This window comes from Leptosomus discolor, chromosome 1, assembly GCF_034619465.1.
Source record: "Leptosomus discolor isolate bLepDis1 chromosome 1, bLepDis1.hap2, whole genome shotgun sequence".
NCBI classification, from domain to species: Eukaryota; Metazoa; Chordata; class Aves; order Leptosomiformes; family Leptosomidae; genus Leptosomus; species Leptosomus discolor.
The window spans coordinates 3,787,398-3,812,192 of record NC_141391.1 but is presented as its reverse complement, the minus strand read 5'-3'; the positions used below and the strand labels follow the sequence as shown (position 1 = coordinate 3,812,192).

The window sequence follows — 24,795 nt, the reverse complement described above, 5'->3', positions numbered from 1 at the left end:
CGGTTTGGTACTTTTACAAAGGCATATCCAGTCACACAGGCACTTGTCAAACACTCCATTACTCTCTCCTCGCAAAACCTGAGTCTGCTGGATGGTCTGTGGCTGCATTCAACCTCCCTAAATTCGGGAAAGGCGGATGTCACTGAGCACACTAGAGTCTGGCAGCTCTGCAGAGTGAGCAGTGGACTTATTCCTCCTTTCTTGTCCTTACACGCCGCAATAACCACCTGAGTGCCTGGCATGGCACCATGACAGGTGGTCTGGATACAGCCCTCCATCCCTAAGCTTGCCTCCCTCTCACCGTGCAGAATAAGGAGTAAAAATGCACTGGACCGTGTCCCTGTATTTCGTCCTTTTACCTTCGTACTGCAGGTTCCCCATGTGCAGGATGGCAGCCAGCAGCTTGGAGATCTCCCAGTTCTCCGTGTCGGTGAACATTAGGACCTTCATTGCAGAGCGGATGTTGGCGTACTCCTTGCTATCATCTCTGCCATCGCAGGTTGTGCAGTTACCCTGGGGAGGCAAAGAGGTCGCACAGGGCTTGGGGTGAAGCAGAAAGTGTCTGGCGTGGAGTGGTGTGATCCTAAGCTATTCAGGACTTCCCTCTGAATCAGCAGACATTTTCTTTAAGGGTTGAATAAGCAAAAGCTGATGTTGAACCTGTGGATCTGGCTCTGCCCTTTGGTGTTAACTATGATTCGGTGCTCAGCTTTGTGACCAGCACATACCCTGCTGTCCCCAGCTACCCTGTGTCTCGCTGCAATCAGCAGAGGAGAAAAAGCACACTGAGGTGGGGATACAGAGAGAGAAGGAAACCTTCTGGAGGCTCTCACCAATCCAGGTAGAAAGCTGGGTCCCAGCCCTGCTGACGATGGGCCAGCCTTAATTGCACCTGCTTCTACCAGCTCCTCTGGATTGCAACACTGGTATATAGGGAGTGGGGCTGGATATTGCTGGCTTTGTCAGACACGTGGAGTAGAGACAGCTCAGTACCACGTGCTGCTGAGAATTCTCCATCCAGCCATGCATGTCTGCTCATCCATTGCTACTACAAGAGCATCAGGTTGTATCTGATACCCTGGTTATTTCCAGACCAGTGGCCTGGGCACCAAACACCAAAACCATCCAAGTATATGTTCTGCTCTGCAGGAGGAGTGGAAATAACCTGGTCTACACACAGGGTTTGCACTAAGACTGTGAGGCTTGCGGTGGTTGGACAAAGAAGTCCCACAAACTCTGTGGCTAAGACTCAGGAAGGTCATAACCAGCAAAGCAGCTCTTGGGCTGTGAAGGAAGCCACCTCCCTCTTCTCTCTCCCTTGCTAAGAAGCTCTTACCATCACCCCACCAAACCTCTGCTTCGCTGCGCTCTCACCATCGCAAGGTAGTTGTAGTCCGTGGCTTTGCCAAGACCCAGCTTCTTCTTCTGCTCCAGCGTCATTCCTCTCAGCATGCAGTAAAACACATGGTAATTCCTCTCGTCCTGGGCCTGCAGTAGAAGAGCAAGCGTCAGCTCTGTGAGAACAACACTGCAAATGTCAACTGACTGAGTGCCAACTCCCACGCTTTGCAGATGTATCACCTTACCTGCCTGCAGACCCGGGACTTCTCCAGCAGGTACTGCTCAATCTTTGCCCCCTCAATGGCTCCCCTTTTATTGAAGTGGATGTCGATGTACTTCCCAAATCGGCTGGAGTTGTCATTACGGATGGTCTTTGCATTCCCGAAAGCTGTGGGGAAGAATTGCAGTGGGTTAGCATGGACCTCATGCAGGAAGGATCATGGCTCTGGTCTCATGGGCAAAAAAAATACTCAAAAGAGGGTGGCTGAGAGGGTAAAATCAGCCCCGGAGTCTTTCCTTTAAGTTTGGCTAGCTCAGTATCATCTCAGTGAGGGGACACCTCCCCTGTGAGGACAGGCTGAGAGAGTCAAGGTTGTTCAGCCTGGGGAAGAGAAGGCTCCAGGGAGACCTTATAGTGGCCTTCCAGTGCTGAAAGGGGCCTGCAGGAAAATGGGGAGGGACTTTTTACAAGGGCATGTAGCGATAGCACAAGAGGTAATGGTTACATACTGAAAGAGGGGAGATTTCGATGAGATATTAGGAGAAATTCTTTATCATGAGGGTGGTGAGGCACTGGCACAGGTTGCCCAGGGAAGCTGTGGCTGTCCCCTCCCTGGCAGTGCTCAAGGCCAGGTTGGATGGGGCTGGGAGCAACCTGGTCTGGTGGAAGGTGTCCCTGCCCGTGGCAGGGGAGTTGGACTGGATGGTCTGTAAGGTCCCTTCCAACTCAAACCGTTCTGTGATTCTGGGAAACAGGATATACCACAGGATATATTTCCAAGGATGTCCTTGGAAATAAAGACAGGAGCACAGAGAAGGAAGCGTGGGAATGGGGTGACCTTATCCAGGAAGAAGGGACCAGGACAGCAGGATTTTGGCAGCAGGTGATGAAATACAAAAGGGTTGAGCAAGACTGGCAGGAGGATGCTGCAGTGTTCGAGGTAACGCCGTGCGGGAAATGACAGAGCTGCCGGTGAGTGATTTGGTGACTGAGAGGGAAAGGAAAGAGCTCATCCTTTAGGGAAATACAGAGGGACTAAGCCAACCTCCAGAGGGAGACTTCTCATTGCAAACAGACTGTGTGCAGAGAAAGGTACTCATGTCCATCCGCTGTGTGGGTGTGGACTGCTGCCATGAGCACCCTGGCCAACATGCCCTGGAATTTATGCTCCAGGATTGCTGGCAGGTGGTGGAGATGCATTTGTAATACAGAGCTCCTCTTCCCCTCAATTCTGGCAGTTCAAAACCACGCTGTGTTCATGCCGTGCACCGTAATGCTCTACAACGCCAGTGGTCAGGCAGCACTGCAGTGCCCTGAGAGCCTCGTTGCCTCTTCATGCCAGAGCTGAAGGAAGCTCCAACAGAGCACAGAGAAGAACAGCTCAGCCGGTGACTTTCTTGTCTGCTCTGCTAACATTAGGCATGGAAAACAGTTAGGATATTCACGTTTCCCCTGATTCCTAGGGGGCTGCTTACCAAGCAGAACACTGCTCTCTGTGAGCAGCAGGGGAGGAAAAATAATGTTATTTTTCTGGAAAATGCTATATTTCCACCTAAGTGTAAAAGGTCCATTTGGCATCATGTTGGGGCCAGAGGGTCCGATCACCGATCACCTATTTAATTCACAGAAATCCAATTAAAACAGCGGGGCTGATAACAGTAACAGCTTGCCAATGAACCTATTAAGGCCACGAGCCAGTTCTCGTTATCTGGTTCTTTCTTGAACTGCCTTTGTTTCTTTTTCTGCATTCTGCTGCCGTTCACTGATCTTGGAAGGAAAAGGTGGGGTTTGCTATTGTGTATCGCAGGCATAAGGTGTGTAATCTGTGAAGCTCTGGTCAAACTGATCTCATGTTCTGCTGAACCAGTGAAGAATAGGAATAGGATTTTTGCAGTTATGGTCAAATAAAACAAAAAAATTAACTAGTTGAATGCATTATTTACAGGATATTCATGCTCTGCATACAATTATAATGAGATTGTTCAGAAGAGCTTTGTGTATTCATGATCAGCATTTTTGAAATCCCAGGCTACACAGCGAATTACGTAAAATTCAGGTTTATGTTTTGAAATTTTTGGGAAAAAAGTACTGATTTAAGTGGAAAAAACACATTTTTCAATTTTAAGTGAATAAAAAATTTAAAAACTTTCCCGATCAGCTGAAATATTTTGCTTTCAACAGTAGTTGTCAAAAATACTAATGGAACATTTGAGACCCCAAATCAGAGAATATTCGTCTTGTGAAAAGTAAATTCAGATGGAAAGAAACTGAATAGGCAGTTTAACAAATGTTTACATCATTGCTTTTGTTGTGGTTTTTTGGGTTTTTTTTTTTAATTTTTCACTTTTTGAAACCCAAAATACAAGAGTGACTTACATACGGGCATATTAAGTGTTTTCTGGCTCTGATTTTTTTTTTTTTTTCCTGGAAAAAAAAAAAAAAAGCCTTCATTATCTGAGGCCTCACCTTCTAAAATGGGATTTGCCTCCAGGACCTGTTGCTCAATCCAGGAGTGCTGGCCGCTGATCGCCGCCAGGAACTGCAGAATCAGTTTTGTGCTTTCTGTCTTCCCTGCTCCAGATTCACCGCTGCAAAAACAATAGGAATTGAGGTCAGTGAGAGCCCTGCTGCATCCCTGTCCATGTCCCTCTCTCTGTCTCTAAACGGACTGCTGTCTCTGTGCCTCTTCTGTTAGCACAGGCAGGATGAGGCCACTAAGGATGGGTTTCCAGCATCCCAAGGACTGGTGGCAGGACACAGTACCAGGCAGCTTCCAGCCAAGATCCAGATTTACTTTACAGTCCATTTGGCCCAAGCTGTTTGCTTGGGTTTTGACCTCTCCAGCAAATACCATTATTCGATCAGCACTATGAAGGTCATGAAGCATTTTCAGACAGTGCTTTTCCACGTACGATCATCAGACCATAAGCCTGTGGTCCAGGGGCTAGCTGGTCCCATGGGGCATCTTCATCACCAGTTTGAGCTGCCAAACTGCACTAGAACGCAGACTGTCTTGTATTGGCAGGCATTTTCACAGATCTCCTAGGCTTGTCCTACTAAGGGGCAGGTAGGAGAGGAGAAGATCACGGGGCAGGAAGCAAGAGTTACTCCTCGAAGCTTTCTCCCCACTGAAAGATAACTTCTGTTGCCTTGCAATGGTGCAAGAGGAAGGGCTGGGCAGAAATGCCTTGATGTGAGTCTGTGGCCTGTCTGATGTACAGGGTAGCCAATATAAGTGATTGAAATGGACCTTCCTGGTGTTCAGGAGCCAGCCCTGGGCTCACGGCTGAATTGCTTCACTTCTCAGGGTTGGCTGGCCACTGGCACACTGCATCATGCCCGGCCTTGACTTTCCTCTGGGCCCCATATGATGCTTTTTTAGCCCTGCAAAACTACTACGGGCCCTACTACATGGCCTTTTCAGTCCCATGTATCTGAAATACTGTGCACAGCATGCTCCAGAGTTATGTTTTTATGTAATGAAGCTTAGGGTAGGCATGCCTTGGAGAGAGGTGGTGCCCTGAAAGCACAAAGGCTGTCTGAGGGTTCAAAACTTGATGGGATAGTGTTGGAGGGCTGAGGGAACCAAATCTGGTTCATACCAGCATTTGGGACAGACACTGGAGGGAACTATACCCATAACTGCGACCAGACATTTCTTGGTGCCCAAGGTTGATCAGTCCAGAGCAGAGCCATGCCAGGGAGACACTAGTTCAGCAGTGTGAATAACCACAGGTCCGCTGATCAAGCTTGTCCTTGGCCCTTCATTGTGCAGAATGTATAGATCTTTGCATCTTTGATATCTAGGAGTACCGAGTTTAAATTTACAAGGGGAGGTTAAAGATGAATATGAGATCTACTGGGTTGTAGGGTAAGTACAAAAGGATTGATAAAGCATCTTTAGTAGGAACAGTAACTGCAAACAGAGATCAGCTCTGCACTGGGAATATGCGGATGGGAGATCTAATAGGTCATTCAAATTTCTGATTTTTATCTGATCAGCATCCATTTTCCAGATATGACCCATTTGGAAACTCACCAACTCACCTTATGATACAGCACTGGTCTTTGTTGTTGCGCTGCATGTTGAAGTAGCAGTTGTCAGCAATTGCGAAGATGTGTGGTGGCATCTCACCAATCTTTTTGTTGGTGTACAGGCGTATCTGCTCGGGTGAGTAGATGGGTAGGAGCTGGTAGGGGTTTACTGCCACCAGTATTGAACCAGTGTATGTCTGGAGGAGAAGCACATGAAGGTTTATGGGGACAATGAGATGGAGCTGAGAGGCTTTCACAGCTTGAATGGAGTGTGGAGGCCAGAAAAATCAAGGCTTTTCAAAAGCTGGATGAAAGATGATGTTCAAGTCAAAGATGCTTGCAGGGTAGAGCCTGGAGCAAAATTGGAACAAAGGTCTCAAACTATCTAAATCAGCTCATACTCAGCCCTGCTCATGCACAGCATGGATTCAAGCCTTAATTCGTATTTTGGATGCTCCTCAGTTAAGATTCAGAGTTTCAAGTCAAGCTCATATTTGCAAAAATATCGCCAGAGCCAGTTCATATCCGTACATAACTATTGCATTGCACAAATTATGAGAAACTAGAGATGAAAGAAACCTGAAGACAATTGCCATATCTCAAAGCAGGACCAGCTGGATCCAAACCCTTCCTGACAGATGTCTGTCTAACATGTTTTTATAAATTCACAACAGAGCTGCTAAGCCTACCTCTGCAATAGGTTCTTCTACCATCTCTGCCTAACCAAACCTCTCCATGCTGCAGTTCAAACCTAGTCCTGTGCACATGGACATGGCCCACAAAGTCCTGACATACCCCTTCTCAGCTATTTCTGAGATTTTGGAAATGGCCTTTGATCCATCCCATGCTCTCTGTGGCACTCAAACGAGCAAAGCTGCCCTGGGCCTTGGGCAACAAACCCCTTTGTAGTGTCTTGCTCTTTCATTTCTGCCTTTCCAGGAGCTATTTCTCTGATACCTCTCACAAAAGGACTCAGGACCTTTGTCATCTTGCTCAGATGCAGCTCTGAGGTTAGGAGGCTTGGCCACATCCCAGGCTCAAGGCAAAGAATATGGATCTCCTTCCCCTACTTCAGCTGCCTAAAAGTTAGTGTCTAGAGCAAGCGAGTCAATGGGGCTCCATCTCAGGCTAACCAAGGGGCATGAGATGACGTCTGCTTTCACTCCATGACTTCAAAGGAGCCAAATCTCCTGCTCACCTTTCTCTCCTGGTGGGACCAGCTGCGAAAGTGCCCCCACTGCTGCGTATATTCTTTCCAGGAAAAAAAATAATCAATGTAAAAATAATCCTTATCTGTTTTTATCTGGATGGCCTAAAACCAACAATAAACCTTTGGCACAAAGCATCAAAGTGGCACAGGCAAAGATGCTTGTGAACCAAGAAGAAAATATCTCCGTGCTCTGCTGGCTACTCTTCTTTTTGTGCATATTGCAAAATGGCTGATGAATAAAACAAGTCTGAGCTGTTCCTCATTGCTGAAGGCAGCAAAGTAACTACCACTGCTGGTGAGAGCACTGGAAAGGGACTGAGACACAAGCCCCAGGTTGAGTTTCTCCCATCAAGCCCAGTATCCTTCAATCATGATGGAAAGAGCATGAGTACAGTGAGACGACAAATCGTTTGCAGCACTTCCCACCAGCTCAGGCTTCCTGAAAGGCAGCCAGTAGGTGGCAATTGTGTCCTTTCCTGCTGAAAGCCCTTAGAGACTCATCACTTTCTAGCCTCGTGGCCAACATCAGAGAACAAGTTTCTGTTCAGTCCCAGGTGAGGTCTGACTTTACAGTGGTAACTGAGAAAGGATATGATAGCCTTCCCTATAACAGAGGGGTACATGCCAGCAAAGGATAAAAGCTCTTTAAGCTCAAGAACAAAGTTGTCACCAATCTAAAGGGTAGAAATTGGCTGCAAAATCACGTAGACTGGATGTTAAAAGGTGGCATTGAAATAAGGGAGGAGATAAGTCCCAGAGCAGCCTTCCACAGGGACAGAGGAGGTAAGCTTAGTGCTCTGAGAAGGAGTGAGCTCAATTTCTGAATGGGATTATGTCACCAAGATCCCCAAGGAGCCCCAAGACTCCTTCCAGTCCTGGGTGAGATACTTGGAAGACTGTTTTACTCTTCATAATTTATTACCAGGTTAATTTTAGGGACATTTTAGAGCCTCTTTTCAAAAAGACTGACTCTTCGCAGACATCTCTGAAGTCTCTGCATCTCAGTTACACTGATCTGCCCTGCCCTGAATGCAGCCAGTGTGACTTTTAAAGGAGTTAACCATTAGTTGCAGGAATGCTTTCTGAATGCTCTTACTGACCCTTCCCTTGTGATCCACAAAATACTTTGTCAGCACGAACTCTTGTAGTATTGCTTGTTTTTGTAGGTCACTCCTAGTTGATAAATACTCACAATTTGCCCGGTTCTCACAGCTGACTGAATGCAAAACTTTGTCCACTTTGCTGATGAGGGGCCAAAGGGCCCCTCCAAGGAAATATTATCTCTTTGGTTTCTGTTGCTGGGTGAAGGCAAAGCCCTCTTGTCTCGAGAAAATAAAGCTTTACCAATAGGCAGGGGCTCTGCAGTAGCTGACCACAGGAACCGCATCTCAGTGCAAATTCATTACTGCCTGCATGACCTACATTTTAATTAGCCCCAAACAAATCCTTTCTGAGCCTGCTTCCCTCACTACCCAGAACACCATGGCTGACTTCATCTGGATTTTTATGGGGTTAAAGCTCTACCAAACATTACTGCGTTTTGGCAACCCTTAGAGACCAGCAGCAGGCATTGCTTTCATCTCCAGATAAAGAGATTTAACCTTCAAGCTGAGGGCGTTCGATGGCTGAGACGCTTTTATAGCTTCAACCACATTCACAGGTTAGGAGTTTGCAGCTCTGGAAAGGTGTTACATCTTCACCATGAGGGCCAGGCTCTGCAGCAAAGGGGATGATGCTCTCAGTGCATTTGTGAAGCAGCAGCAGTGGTGGTGCAAAGTAAATGAGAATGCCACAATGGTGAACAGAAACAAGTGATCCAGTGGAAGGCATGACAGCGATTGCAAATGACAGTGCCAAGAGCCATACTTACCCTCCCGCCGCAGTTTGTCTTATGAGTAAAATGTGAAGGAGGAGAAAAAGGAAAATTACGTTTTATTAAAGCATAATTACACCCTCCACAAAGCTGAGGAGACGAGGAGACAAGAGGGACTGAAGTCCAATTGGAAATGTCAACCTTTCTGAGTCAACAAGCTCAGAAATCCTTTCAAACAGTGAAGGTAAAGTCTCACTGAGCTTCGCCACCTTTAAGACAGAGCAAATTATACCATAGAAAAAAAACCCAACACCTCATGTGACTGGGTATCCCCTACCCACATGGTAGCCACACAGTACCTTGGCTTTGCAAAACTGCCATCAATATTTATCACATTTGACACAGATCTACTCCTCCTAGTGCCACCACCCTCAGAAGGTGAGATCCAAAGCTGGATTCCTGAGTCTCCAACAGCACATGTGTAGACAGAGGTGGTTTACGTGCCTCTCTATCAAGCTATGCACTCTATGTCATTTTGAGAGTGTCATTCTGATTTTGAGATTGCATTAATTGCTGTGTTGCACCCAGGATTGTGGGCTAGCTCTCCAAAGCCATTAGTAGTGAGGAGCAATCAAGGCACAGCAACCTGGAACCTCTATGATGCAAATCCCTTTGTGGGATGTGGCCATCCCTTGTGCACGCAGTAGCTCTGTAGGACACATGGCACTGTCACCATCGGACCCAAAGAACTCACAGAGAAACCACGTGGTTACTGAGTCACTCCAGCCCAAATCACCACCCGCACTCACCTCCAGGTTAGCAGCTGCCCTTTGCATTAGCCCTTATTAGTATGATGCTGCCAAACAACTCTGTGCCCAGTGCTCGTTTGTGTTCGTAATCTCCCTGGATGCCTGTGAATAGCTTGCTGAGGGAGGTCAGAGGCAGAGCTTTACTGAAGGAGCTGGTTTTATTCACGGGCAATCTATTATTGCGCATATGGAATCTTAACTGAGGACCTCTGTTCACTTAGAATCGTAGAATCATTTTGTTTGGAAAAGACCTTCAAGATCATCAGGTCCAACCATTATCCTGACACTACCAAGCCCACCACTAAACCATGTCCCTAAGCACCACATCTACACGTCTTTTGAACACCTCCAGGGATGGCGACTCCTCCACCTCCCTGGGCAGCCTGTTCCAATGTCGAGCCACTCTTTCAGTAAAGAAAGTCTTCCTAATATCCAATCTAAATCTCCCCTGGCACAGCTTGAGGGCATTACCTCCTCTCCTGTCATTAGTTACTTAGGAGAAGAGACCAACACCAACCTCACTACAACTTCCTTTTAGGTAGCTGTAGAGAGCAATAAGGTCTCTCCTCAGCCTCCTCCAGGCTAAACAATCCCAGTTCACTCAGGCGTTCCTCATAAGACATATTTTCCAGACCCCTCACCAGCTTCGTCATCCTTCTCTGGACCCACTCCAGGACCTCAATGTCTTTCCTACACTGTGGCACCCAAAACTGGACACAGTACTCAAGGTGTTGACTCACCAGTGCTGAGTACAGGGGCACGATCACCTCCCTACTCCTGCTGGCCACATTATTTCGGATACAGGCCAGGATGCTGTTGGCCTTCTTGGCCACCTGGGCACACTGCTGGCTCATGTTCAGCTGGCTGTTGACCAGCACCCCCAGGTCCTTTTCCACCAGGCAGCTTTCCAGCCACTCATCCCCAAGCCATAGTAAGCCTTAGTAAGGCAACAGGTGCTTGCCTGATTACATAGGGATCCTGGGAGACATACATGGACACCACTGAAAAAATATCCAACATGATCCCAACTTTCCCAGAGAGCAAAAGAGAGCTGTGGGAATCCCCTTGGTACCACTGCAGGGTGCCCACAAACAGGAGAAAGAGAGGAAATGCTCCATGGATAAATACACGTTCCCTGAAGGAGCCAATCAGCTACAAATTATTGGCTATCTGTACTTCCTGGGTGGCATTCAGGTTGCTTGAATTTAGCTGTCCACAGGAGCACCACATCTAACCTTGAAGATGGCATGCTCTGGGCTGGAGGACGTTGAACTGTAGACCTTCAACCTGAACCTTCTTTCCAATATAAACTCTTCTACGATACCCAAGCTCCATCCAACTCTAAAGCAATCAGCTCATCCAACAAGCACCTATGTTTGCATAGGTGAAAGGCAGTTTTGGCTCTGTTGGCTTTTTTGATATCTCTGGTGCTTGCCCCGGGTGCTTAGTGCACACGGAGACATCACCTCAAGTATGAATTTGGCCTGCTAACTTTTGCTAGTTTAACATCATAAACATCTGTGGCTCCCAGAAGAGAGCTCCAGGGAGTAATTCAGTTCATCTAATGTGTGAATAATTTTATGGTCATGCCTTTTCCTCCAAACTGATAACACAAGGGAACTAGGGATCATGCACAACAAATAAGGTGCCTGTGTGAGAGATGAATCTAGGCGTCTCTATTCTCCCCCAAACTTTGGGGACTTAGGGGTGCCTTTTCAGCAGCCATGTCCCCTTCCTCTGGAGAAGAGACAGATACCTTCCAGAGTTGGGCATAGAGAGATGTTGACTATATGAACAGCCCATGTAACAGAATGGTGTGTTCTCCATCACTGCCCAGCTCTAGCCCAAAACCATCCTTTCAAAATGCACTGGACATCAAGCAGAACGAGCAGACTCAATAGATAAAATCCTGGATATGGTCTGTTAGCTTATGCTGCCTGGGAAGTCTGACTGTATTGCAATTCCCTCTGGACGGAAAATCTAGTTTCTGGAGCTTTTGAAAAACTAGATTACCGGGTGACTTTGAAAAGGACTTCAAAGGCACAGCAGGCACCTACCTGAGTGTCTGAAAACTGTAGGATTTGAGAGCAATGCCAAATTTTTCATATTTGCGTAGGCTGTTTGAGTACATTAACTAGTGGCAAACAGACACATGCACGCCACACTTCTGCCCCAAGACTGTGCACCAGACTGCACAGCATATAGCACACTGATAAAACCAGCACAGAGACTCGAATGCTGACACTTGTCCTGCTGGGGAAGTGGCCTTTGCAATGCTATTGCAGAAAAGAGATGCAGTTCTGGCTGGTTCCCTGTAAAACCTTCAATTTCTGGATGTCTGGTTTGGTTAGCAAGGCTGCACTGGATCCACTGGGCATGACATGGCTGAGCTGACCTACGGAAGGACACCGCTGTCTCCAGAGATCAGCTGTCAGGATCCCAGGCAACCCAGAGCTAAGAAGTCATAAACACAGACAGGGGAGATACTTTAGATCTGTTCTGGTTGTTGCTAACTTCATGGTTGCTGCTCACTTCATGGTTGCCAGTTATTTCATGCATGCACCTCCTCATCCTTCCTCCACCCCTTGCACCTCCAGCAATTGCTGTCTTCACCCACTTGGGTTGGATGAGTTAATATTCAGAGGGAGAAGGCAGAAGGGCCACATCCAGCATGCAGTTTCCACAGGCTTTTGCTTCAGGATTACTACAGCATGCACATGGCCTGGGTTGAACTGGTTATTGTGTGTGCAGAAACTTAATGCATGTCCCCAAAACTTCTACAGGGGCTACACAGCCAGGCAGCACAGACTTCGCTCACTGTCTAACTCATGGCGTCTTTCACTGGGGCATCCATAAACTCTGCAATATGTCTTCTACAGTGCAGAAACCCTCCACCACGTGGGTCCAGGTGGAGGTAGAAACCCAGATGCTCAGTTCAGTCAGGGTTTCCCCCACGTGTGTTCCCCAGAGCTAAGGAGAGCAGTGCAGAGCAAGAGGTGGAGGTTGGGAGGACACTCACATAGATGAGGTGCTCCCGATAGCGGATCAGCAGGTTCCTGAGGATTCCTGCCTCGTTCAGGTCCCCCAGGCGGATCATGTCCTCCACTCCATGGATGGAGGTGGGGTGCATGGGCTTGATGTGGCTGGCGTTCTGTGGTGAAATCCAGTGCTCCTAGTAAGAGAGAAGATAAGTCAAATGAGATACCACTGGGATGAGGGACAGAAACATCCCATCCCAGACAGAAGGACCAAATGGAAGAACATACATGGGAGAGCACTAGCACACAGCCTACAGCTTCTATCCCTGGGGCATGCAATGACTAACTTGAAAGATTCGTAGCAGAAGACGGAAAACATCTTTTGCTTTGCTGTAGCAGCAAGAGACATGAGACATGAGCCAGCCTGGCAGGAGCATCACCCAGGGCAGCACGGACATCCAGCACATCAGGGGAGTTTTTAACAAATAGCAGATTTGTTCTTCCCTTCACACAACTACATTTTCACATCATGGGTTAACCCTCTGCCACAAAATACTGTTGAGCAGAAAAAAGATTATTTAGAAAAAGAGAGAGGGATGCACAGGGGTGGCAAAATCACACTTTTACTGGCAGAGTGCTGTTTAGGCTGATCACTTCTAAAGGGCTTCAAAAGCCACTACAAATTGCACACAAGGACCTCGCTGAACCAAGTCTCTTTCTATCATCCTTGAAGGGAATGAGAGCATTTACAATTATCTCAGGCTGGAAAAAAAGTTATAAAGGACGGACAATCTCCTCAGATCACCCTCTGCTTGTGATATAGATGTTACCCTAAAACAGCCACCACTACGCAGAACTGGAGTTGGGAAATTGAAGGAGAACCAGGGTTTGGGCACACCCTGTATTGGCAGGACATCAGGAAGGGCTGGATAACAGTAGAGGAACAGCAGGTCGAGGTGGGTTTGCTCAAAGCACTACCTAAATGTACTTTGGAGGTTTCTATTATCACTGTACTGAAGAAGCTTCTCAATCTTTCACTCCCAGTACAACCACAAAAGTAGGGACACAACATTGTCTTTACGAATAGAAAACTATGTCACAGTTGACTCCCGAGGACGTACGAGAAGTCTGATAAAGTCAGTCATGACTGCGCGACTCCTGGCCTAGCCAGGCCATAGAGCTGAAGAAGGGTCATCACAACCCTTTGTACGTACATTGCCTTCATCATCCACAACCTGGATCTGTCCCGAATCACACAGCTTAACCACCGCTCCAATGGGGACATCAAATTCCCGTCCAGTTTTGAGGTCCATCCACACATAATCCCCCTGGAACCAAAGAGAGGATAGTTAACACTCAGGGTGCAGAAGTTTCAGCATCCCTTGGGGTAGAAGTTGCTGATGTTTTGTACCCAATGATGTTTGTACAAGTGAAGTGACTCCCGTTGCAAACCACAAACCATCCCTTTTTCATAGATGCTCAGGAAACCCCTTGCAAGGTAAGAGCAGCAGGGCATGCTCTATACAGCATAAACTACACCCACTGCACTATCTCTCTGTTTCATGAGCTCATGAGAGGTTGTCGTTTGCAGACTGCATCCAGCAAACAGATTACAGAGCAGTGATATAGCCAGAAAAACCCACCCAGGAAGAGGTTTCCCTCTGTGCAATGTACAAGCCTAGAAAGTCACGCTTAGGAGATGATTTTGAGCTCTGGAAAGCCTTGTCTGGAAGCTTGTGGCACATATTTTCCTTGCAGATAACCACTATGAAACACACATTCCCCTGCCTTGGAGAATGGTGAAAAGGGGATGACTAAAGAAGGGTTAAGAACATACCAGAGGGATATATATATATATATATATGTATACAATTCTTTGGGAAATGTCCCAGCTACAGCAACTTGTAGGTGGGCTGTTTGCATTCAATACTTCTCAGTGGATTTTATCTATGTCCTTTCGCGTGTTTCAAATGTGTCACCTCCTTCATTTGAGACCTCTTTGTTTTTGTTTTGGAAGACACAGTGAGCAGTTGACCCCTATCCACTCACTCCATGTCACTGGTGATCCTGTAGACCTCTTGTCAGTCCTGCTGGGCAGGGACTATCTGCTCATCAGCTCTGGGGATATTAAATTACTCAAATGCAAACAGGCTTTAAAAGAAACTCTTTCCCTCAGTACAAAGGTAAACCCAAAATAACCCCAAACCAAACTATCAAGCAGGACCCACACTCTACGAAACAAGGCAGAATTATTTCCCACTCCTATTTTCAATGCTAAAATTGGGATCCACCTCGTTAAATTACTGTTCAGGCTTGTTTGCATCAAGGAAGAAAATGTACTTTTTCATGCACCTGAGGTTCATGTTGTGAACTTGTAGCCCCACCTAATGCCGCATTCCTGGGGGCCAGCTCCACTTGTACCTACTAAGCACAATGCGAAAGCAGTTATCTACATTTTGAAGTCCTGAAAAACTGCTGGGAGAAGGGAAAGTGAAAAAAAAACCCGAGGGATCACTTTGCATGCGCTCTGATATAACCCATTTCCTGAGCATCCACTATCGACCAGTTCTGTGGAGAGTATTTATAGATTTGGTTTGACCTGATGGGCCGCTGAACAACCTTCAGCTCCACTCTGGGCGGTGGGAACTGGAGACATCCAGCAATATAAAACATGGTGAAACTTTCACCATCCAAGTCACTGCTTACCAGGACTCCCGAGAGACACTAACCTGTGGGTGCCACAGAAACGGCTACACCTAGGGACTGACATGTGGAGAAACACAACACACAAGGAGTCCCCAGCCATTTTGTGGTAGATTCCACCCTTGGCAGCTGCTTGCTAGGTTTCACCTAGGATATCAACAGTCATCCTGCTTGCATGGAGCTGAGGATACAGCCCTTAGTTAGGGTTTGCATTTCTTCAGCGGGTTGTGCTACAGCACTGTTAAAAGTATCCTTACCCAGCTCATAAAAAATCAATATTCAGATGTTTTTCTCATTAACTGCCTTACCATCACATCTCCTAACTCAGTTAAAGAGGAAAAAAACTGACTAATGAATGCAGTACGTCATGCACAGATACATTATAAATCCATTTATATTAATATTTATTTCTTAGCTCCTTTGATCCAAGACTCTCAAAGCATTTCAGAATGTTCAGCACTGTTATCCTCCCTGCATAGCTGGGAGAATTCATGCACAAGGTGGGTAACTTGATCAAGGTGTCAGCAAGAGAAAAGCCAGGTTGCTCAGTCCCTGCTCAGCAGAAAGCTCTTCTGGTACCTCAGCAGCTGTGTAAAAATTGCTCTTGATCAAAAAAAACAAGAATTGTAATGCTGGGGGGGGGGTTAAATCTCTAATTTTGAATAGCTGTAAAAGCAGCCTGCTTTGTATGTTCTGTTATCACTCAGCTGAGATAAAGAGGCAGTCTGCTCTCCTCCAGGTAAATTGATACTGTACTACCACTAAGACAACTCCTGTGCTTTGCCTGCCTAACACACAGAGTGCTCATCCCCTCAAAATGCTCTTTCTAAACACATTGAAGTGCAGTTCTTAATACTGGTGAAAAAAGCAAGTCTTATGGGATGGGCTAAGCTGGTAAGCTCAGAAAGGTCTGGGGGTTTAAAAAATAACATCACTTATTAAGAATGCTGACCTATTTCCTTCCCTGACTTTAATCAATCTGACATAAAACCCATGGAAGTCAGTTACACTCCTTCCGCTGATGCAATCACCTTCGGATCAGCCCCAAAAGCAGCAGATATATTGGGGATTTCAGGGCAAATCGAGGTGATTCATGCATTTGCCAGCTTGGGCAAACTGGGTTATAAGTTGCATAACCCGCCTCACGCCGGGGCTGATGCAGTTTACTTTCTAGCACACATGACAGAGTACTGGAAAAGTGAGAATACCACCAGTCACTTTGCAGTATCAACATGGTCTAACTCTTCCTCATCAACACAGTTACTGGGTGCTAGTGTCCTTCCAAATGCTCTGGGGCAGACCCTCAGGAGCCCACAAGCTATGGGCAGTGACAATCAAACATCGGTACAAGAGGAGGAAACACAATTCGTGGAAAGAAAGGATCTTTAGGAGGAGCTTCCAAATGCAAAGAGCAAGAAAGCTGCACCACACGGGACTTACAGTGCTTGGGGGAGGGAACGAAGACTCAGGAGGAAGGTGAGAGAAGTTGGCACAAGCAGTATGAGGATCCCATCAAACAGCAAGACCAATTTCAAAGTAGCCTGTAAGGTCCCATCCATGGTCAGAGCTTGGGACCCTCTATCTTACCGCTAAAATTGTTGTGGGCTTCAGGGCCTGGTTAACGTTGCGGAGTAGTGTCCATTTGCCCTGGTCTTTCTCCTGATCTTCCACCACCTCAGGGCATGGTTGCCTGAAAACAACTTTCTTCCTCTTCAGCATCTTCAAAATCTTGCAGTGGTATTTGTCCCTCTCTCTGCTTTCTACATGTATTCCACCATGAATGCCAGGCAGCTGTGGCCAGTTTGCTTTAGACCTCCAGAGTGACCATGCCTGCTGCTTGCAGGACACCCTCTGTCCCGATTGACAATATGGCTCTTGGTAAAGATCTTCTCCTAGCAGAAAAATTTCCATGCACAAGCCATGGCCCTCCGCTGGCCAGCTCGATAGAACTGGTGCTGCAGGAGTCTCAAAGCAAACTGAACGACTTTGCTTCTCTTCACTTAAATTCTTCCAGTCTCTCCAGTAAGGGGTGATACTTGGTCGGAGACCTGAAGGACGCTGCAACCACTCGTTCTGGGAAAAGCAACTGCAGGATTAACAGGAAACCTCTTCATTTCCTTGTGACTTCTCTCCATTACCTTCCTTTCTTAGTGAAATAAGCATCTGCCAGCTTGAGGACTTTCAGCACAGAACACACTCGGGTGCTTATTAATCCACAAATGCAGTCAGTCCCCATGCAACACATGGCATTTAATTAACCTAATACCTTTACATACCAAATTAACCAAAGCGCAGCGGGAACTCAAAACCAGAGGCCATCTGCATTTTCTTTAAACTGATCGCCTTGAGTAGATCCATAGCAACTGAATTTTAAATAATTGAGTGGAAGGTGTTCAGATCAGCAAGGCCTCTGCGCCTATAGGTGAGAGGAGCACTTGGGCTGTGGATGAAAATGTGCTGAACATGAGGATCACGGAGATAACGAGGTTGCACTGACTCTAGACCTGGCTTCTCTACGGACCCACTTCTGCAATCTCTCCTACTATGTAGGGGGGGGGTCTGTTCCTGTAGGACTGGTCAGGACTGCTGGCCCAACCAGAAGAGCATGAGATATTTTACAGTCACCTCAGATTTGCTTTTTCCTGTCCTACACTTGAGAGTTCTCATTTTCATCTAGGAAAGGCTTTTCTGCTCATTTAGAGAATTTAAGGCCACTCTAGCTGGACCCCAGTCTCTCCCATGGAAATTTTGATTCTAATTTGGCATCATTTGTATAGACCAGAGCAATGCATGACTAGACAGTGCTGCAGCTGCTAAGCTTTCCATGTCATCTCATTTATCACTATTTTAATGCAAAACTCTACCGATGCCTTGATTCCACGGGGTTTTGTCCATGATAAAGAGGGCATATTCTTGGTGGAAAGCTTTTTAGATGAAGGAAGGCTTTATAGGTCCCCTTGATGGGACACAGTCACCAAGGATAAGCATAGATGATGGGTACATGAAACTCATACTGAGCTGCTTCTGCTCATCAGTGAACAGCAGTCACAACAGTGAGGCAATCCTTGCCCAGAGGGCAGATAACTTTGTAGGCTTAAGTGATATTACAAAGCCCTGAAACAGTAAGGTGTCTAATTCTTGTAGCTCGCAGATGAAGTAAGGAGGAAGTCAAGTCTCATGAATAAGAAGACAAGTGAGAGATTAATGAGATGGTTGTGTACCAAAGGAGCAAGCAAAAATGTACATGAGATGCAACAGAAATGCAGGGAGAAGGAGACATAGATCTCACGTAGCAATCTCATGGGAGATGTCTACCTCCAGCATGACCTGAACACACAGTGCTGTAAATTACTGCATTTTTGTTCCCCTAGAAAGTACAAGATAGATGTGCAATCAAAGCTAATAATCAATGAAAGGATACACATAGAAGGAAGGACTGAATAAATGTATATAAAGGGACCCATAAGATGGGCTCTTTGGATTAGAGCTGGTCCTACAGATGGTGTTTGCTCATCAGCACACCTCTCCTCACCGCCACACCGTGGTAACTGGAGCAGTGTGGGAGCAGCAGATCTGAGAAAGAGCAGCCGGTGTACTTATCTGACTTTGCACTGGAGCAGACATGACCATCATTGCTCAGCTGCGCCCTGTACCGTATTTCTGAGGCTGTGTACCTCCGTGTGCTGCCAAAGAGTAAACTAAAGAGCAAGCAAGGAGCAGAGGAGTGAAATGGTTCGCCCTAGGTTATCCTTGGAGCAAAGCAGAGATGGAAGCCCAGGGGACTGAATCCAGTCTCTGCAGTCCTATTACATGAGTGTGCTTATTTTTTCCCTGATCCTGGGGGTGCTGAACGCCTGTAATTCCACACATTTCCATTGCATATTTTTTGCATTGCTCCTCTGCTAGCAGGAGGTTTACTGGGGGCTCGCTAGACAGTCACGTGTGTCAGCCAGAGGCACTTGGCATTTGCAGCGCTGTGTGTCTGAATGGCCGGAGCATGCCAGCTCCTGGATACGGGAAATCCCATCCCTCTGAAGGGATGAACCGGCTTGGAAACCAGCCTCCCTTCTGTATGCATCAAGGGGCAGAGCAACAGCATGAAGCCTCCTATCAGCTTGCTTTTTCTAAGGGAACATGCTATGCCTTATGTGGGAAACAAGTAAACACACTCGGGACAAAAAGGGGAGGGACACGATGGAGGCAAACAAACCTTTAGCTGGCTGGCAGCCTGTCAGCAATGCCATCCGGTTTAGATTACAGCTCCCCAGGGTAACATTAGACTCTTCACTGCAGATACAGAAGTATGAGCCCAAAGAGCCATGCTGGACCCTGATCTGATAATTTACTATACCTCTACAGATCAAGGTCCTGCTGTGACACACTTTATGCATACACATAGTAAGGGGCAAATGCTTATCCTGAGGAACTGGTGTGACCCAGGCAACAGGTTTATGCTGCTGCTGAGAGCTTCCATTAGGTGCTACAGTGCTGGTGTGGACCTCACTGCTGGAAAAAAGGGACAATGCCACCTGCAGGAAGTACCCTCACGGCAGGTGAACCACCTGATTTAATGAAAGCTGGGTTTCTTTGCCCCAGCCTGTTTTTCAGACCCGAAGAAAATGCATCAGACACTGCCAGAGTCGAGGAGGTGTTCTTGAGCTGGTTGTTCTGCATCTGTCACTGGAAAGCTGAGTTATTCAGTGAAACAGGTCAGGTGGAACTCAATTAACCCAGTGCATGTGTCCATCTCTGACCAAGACATCCAGATCTTTGCTAGGCGATCATTGTAGGTCCCCTGCAACTGAAATATTCTTGTCTAGTCTAGTCTACATTCAAGGCAAAGAAAGAGGCACTTCTATGGTCACCCTTGCATAAAGCAGGTGATTAAACTAGGTCAGATGATACTGCCCTAAAGGCCTGTGTGAAGGGGACACTTTGGAGGTAGAAATCTGCAGTACAGGTGTCCAAATCTAGCTAAGATGTCTCCTACCCCTAATGTGGATGCTAAAAGGTCCTAAGGGCTGATATTTAGGTAAATTGCTGAAGGATATGGAAAATCACTGGCTATCAGAGGCCGTCTGTGGTCTCAGGTCAGCTGTGCTCCACCAACTACTGCCTGCGGCACTAAACTTCCTTTTGTAAAATAGGAAAGACAACACCCTGCAGAACGGCTATCGATGCAACAAATTGATGTGGGCCAAATGCGATCTGTGGGCCATACCACTGACAACTGATGTAAACCAACCTGTTTATGAAGCTTTTTTTTTTTTTTTTTTTTTTTTTGGAAACAAGCACAATGACACACCCAGGGCTCCAGAGAGCTAGTTCCAGGCGGAGTCCTTTACTTCCTTACTGCTTGAAAATCCTTAGAGCACCAGACACAAGTGCAAACATAGGCACTCCCCCAGCTCCAAATTTCAATGCTGTTTGGAGAGCAGACTGAAATCTAAATGTACTGGTGCATTGCAGCAGATTATGCCAGTGCAGATTTCCAACAACTACCTGAATCCTTTGGGCAGTATAATGCCGGTGCTCTACTAAAAACACGTACCATGACCTCTAGATATCACCTGTCTGATTCAGTTCAGCTCTTGATTACATCGGTGTACCCTGCTCAGTTTAATGGAGCTTCTCCTGGATCCACATCTGTGCAACCCAAGGGAGAATTAGGACTGCTCATCTCTATTCCTTGCACTCCTCTTTAGCTGTGCTGTTGCCACCAGCATCAAGAAAAGGTGGGAAAGAAAGAAACAGCTTGAATTTCTACTTAACAATGAACTATAGTGCAAGAAACGCACATGCTGGTAGTTGGTAACCCTAATAATGCTCCTATTTCATAAATAAGTAAGATTCTCTTCCCAATTTCTCATAGCACGTCAGGCACGAGCTGTCAGCCAAGGTAGCATGCTACACACAAAGGCTTTCTGAAGCAAAGGCAGAGATGCAAGAGGAATTGTTAAATAATTCAATAATCAATGCACCGCTCGCTCATCCTGTAACTTCAATACTGACAGGAGGGAAAAAACAACCCACCAACGTGGTACCCATCCCAACATTCTCCCATTCAGTGCTGAGGGATAGTCAAAGACTCCGTGAGCAAAAATGATTGATTTAATCAGGTTTTCAGGGGTGCAATCCAGCCTAGTGCAATGAGGCTCAGCTCCCAGCGATGTCTGACCTCATCCCTGGGTTTTGGCAAGGAGCTTGTTGTTGACTGTTTGGGACCTCTCGGGTCAGGAGTGGGTTTTAAGCATGCAGACAAACAGGGAGATAGAAGATTTAATCCATGACTCCCACAGCATTACCGTTGCGGGCGAAGCGGAGAATCCGGCAATCCATTGACGTTACAAGCAGATTAGGCTGGCCCCAGGCGTCACCCACCCAAACGCCGTGCCAGGGGACTGCGTATCAGGTCTCACACAAAAAAAAGCTTGGGATGCGATTGAAAAATCTGCTAAGATGCAGAAGTGGAACAGGAAATTAAGACTGAGCCTTTTAGCCCCACGGCAGGGTCCTGTCCTAAATGCAAACGGAAGAGATCCAAAGGAAGACGACAGCAATCGTAAGACGTACAAATCTGGAAAAGCAGAGAGGGGAAAAATAAAACGAGGAAGAACCAGAGCAGGGGGGGGCGCTTTAGGATGGGAGCACGTAATTTAGTACCCTTAGATGAAGATATAATCCTTCAGGTCCCAGGACTAGAGAGGTTGCATTGGTACCACAGTGGGAGCTCTCAGATCCACTCTAAATCTGCCAACAAGTCACCCCAGACAACTGAGAGTGTGGCTAAGAGCTCCCTAGTTTGCAATAGGAGGCATGATGGAAACCGCTTTCCCTTAGCCACCCAGAAGCAAAGATTTTGGACGTTTTCCTTTAAACGCACATCGTTCTGCATGTCGAGCTTTAGGAAGCTGGGATTAAGGAAATACCGTTTCCTTCTCTGAGCACAATTTGGGAAGATGCTGGTTCCAGCAGGCCCCTATGGTGGGACAATATATCTAAGCTGTGTGCTCCCATCACTTTTTTTATATTTGATCCCATGGTGAACCAGCTCAGGGAGTTAACCCAGCAGGAACACTTTCACGTGTTTTTTGCAAAGCATTTCGTTGGTTTAACCCCTGAACTGGCTCATCAGGCAATCAACAAAGCCCCAAAGAAGGAGCAGGGGGAGCAGCAGGAACATGCAGCTGGCTGCACATCCGAGGGAGCAGAGCTGCTGCCTGTGCAGTTATCTGCTGTGGCATCACCCACCAGCACTGATGGAGGCTCTGCCTCTGTCACAGATGCGCTTCTTCCCCTGGGTGAAGGCAGAGAGCTGTTTGATTTGATTCATGAAAGAAGAGTCCCAGCTGATGAGCACAAGAGCCACAGAACTGTGCAACAGATGGAGGTAATCGGGTGTTTCCACCCAACATTTTTCTACCTCTGAGGCATACAGCATTCTCAAGATCACAATGATTCACAAAAAGGACACACTTTGAATTCCAATGCACAGTACTGATGAAGGGAAAAAAAAAAAAAAAAAAAAAAAAAAGAAAAGATCATATACAGAAATGTAAATGGAAAGGGATGTTTTTCATCCTGGCTCAGAAAAGCTGTTCAAAAAAGCCTAAAAGCAACCACATGAGTACTATTGTTTTACCTGATTTTATTCCTGGGGAAAAAAAGCCAGGCTTTTTCCACCATCTGTGACAAAAATCTCTTTCACTTTTCATATGCAACCTGTCAAATTCTCTTTCAGAGTTTCAGCTTCATTTTTCATGCTCTGGGAAGATCCTTTCTCCTTCATTTCTTTACTTCAGGCTCCTTCTTCCCTCCTCCCTGCCTTTCAGCAACCTCACGGAAATCTAGTCTGCAATTAGTTCCTGTGTACCAAATGGATGAGGGAATATCGTACAGCTCTTCCTGCATAAACAGAAATGTAGACATAGTGCAAAGAAGTGCTTAATCCCAGGCAAAATTTATCTTTACCCATATAGTAGTAATCTATACTCATGTAAACGCAGTTTTCCGAGCAGAAACATCTCTGTGCTAAGGGTCTGCATTAGCCAAAATGGCACTGATATGTCTAGAAAAGCCCTACCACTTAAAATAGCATCTCATCTTTGGAAATATTGAGTGAAAGGGGAGTAATGCTGTTTTTCCTTCACTGTCATGCCAGATCTGAGCAGCCCTGCCCTTTTCACACATTGCCTTTGCTTATCCACTGAGGGTTGTCTTGGTTACTGAGGAGAGTGAGAGGGTCTAGAGGAAGGTTAGTTTGCAGCTCAGTCAATAGCATCTTGAGGGAGTTTGTGATACAACTGCTTAAGGGAGAAGTGGACAACTCCAGGGGTGTGTTTGAAAAGCCAGCTTCTGAGAGGAATGAATGGCAAGAGAAAGCGTAACTGAAAACTAAAAAGTTGTGCTGGCAATGCTTGTGATGCAATCCAAAATACATCAATACTAGTTTTTGTTCCTTAGATACCAGCCACAAGGGTGCAGAGATGCTGTGATACAAGTAGCGTCCTTCCAAAAGGAGAAAAGATACTCCTAGATGTCAAAAAAAATCTTAAGAACACAAAGCACCTGGACTTTTTGTCATCAGGAAACATAACAAAACCAGTCCTACTCATATTCGTTAAAACCCAGCAAACCCATCCATATTTCACTACTTGCTTCATGGGTTTGAAGACTCCAGGGCTGGCTCCATGCAAGACCACCCTTGAAATGGAAACCCAGAGCAGGCAGATAATTGCAGCCACTTGCCTGGATTCTTCAAGGCCCTCTGCCTGTCATGTTTGGAAAACTTCCCAAACTGCTGGTGGTGGGTCCCTCTGAGGGAGGAGGTGGACCAGCCACAGAGCTGCGCCGTGGGCTCCCACCAGCACAATACCAGCCCCATCTGCTGTAACTCTCTGGAACTACCAAGTGCATCAGGCAGCTTGTTTCTGATGCTTTTTCCATGGGTTTTAATTAAACTTTCATGCTAATAGTACCCTAAGCAGGATGAGGAATGACAGAGTGTGCATTTTAACCCCAAATTTCACACCATCACAGCTGGGCTGCAGAAGGTGTGAAATTCCAGAAGGCTCTGGAAGAAGGTAAGGACCCCAGAGGACATCCAGGTTAATTAAGAATCTGAAGGAACCAGTCAGCAAGTCCAGCTAGACAAACCCTAACCTAGGCTGCAGACAGAGAAAGAGTGGAGATTTTATGTTGGCACAACATGATAGAGAGAGAAATGATCATCACTGTTCAAATCACAGTTGTAGTTGGCAGACCCAGCCAAGAGAGTTGCCTTGTTCTATCAGGACACATACAGATGTGCACTGTGGATGCCTTCAAACTGTGAGCTTGGGATAGCTTTAGAGCTAGTGGTTTGTAGATTGTTGGGCATGTATGGAAGAGACATGGCTTTCAGAAAGAGCTCAGAAGCCAGACCCTGAACATCAGTCCTTTATGCACACACAAATAATTACCAGCCATTGCAAACAAAGCAATAGCCACAGCTTGAAAAAGCAAGGTGGACCTGTTTCTTGCATGAAAATCTGAAGGAATGGTGGCTGATAAGATTGTCAGTGGGATTAGACTTTCACATGGACATCTTGAACTCCAGTAGCTAGAAGAATAAAATCAAAAGAAACAAGCTCTGCATGATTTTAGCACAGCAACTAATTCCTGTATTCTTGGTACTTCTTATTTTC

At 46.4% G+C, this 24,795-nt stretch overlaps 1 protein-coding gene across 7 annotated transcripts in view; it reads right to left on the bottom strand.

The window, feature by feature from the left end:
- The window catches only part of MYO7A (myosin VIIA), a 66,950-nt gene extending 50,122 nt beyond the window's left edge, over positions 1 to 16,828 (bottom strand). For 4 of the 7 annotated variants that reach the window (XM_086481647.1, XM_086481649.1, XM_086481648.1 and 1 more), the window contains exons 1-7: positions 13,621 to 13,731; positions 12,448 to 12,600; positions 5,609 to 5,793; positions 4,028 to 4,149; positions 1,587 to 1,729; positions 1,375 to 1,488; positions 360 to 513 (exon numbers count right to left, since the gene is read on the bottom strand). In XM_086481647.1, the coding sequence (XP_086337773.1) occupies positions 360 to 513; positions 1,375 to 1,488; positions 1,587 to 1,729; positions 4,028 to 4,149; positions 5,609 to 5,793; positions 12,448 to 12,600; positions 13,621 to 13,719 (970 nt within the window). In that variant the 5' untranslated portion in view covers positions 13,720 to 13,731. Of the gene's footprint in view, positions 1 to 359; positions 514 to 1,374; positions 1,489 to 1,586; positions 1,730 to 4,027; positions 4,150 to 5,608; positions 5,794 to 8,676; positions 8,695 to 12,447; positions 12,601 to 13,620; positions 13,735 to 16,696 lie in introns of those variants that run through there. The other 3 variants (XM_086481644.1, XM_086481646.1, XM_086481645.1) reach the window with 3 other exon arrangements.
- Between the last annotated feature and the right edge of the window lie 7,967 nt (positions 16,829 to 24,795).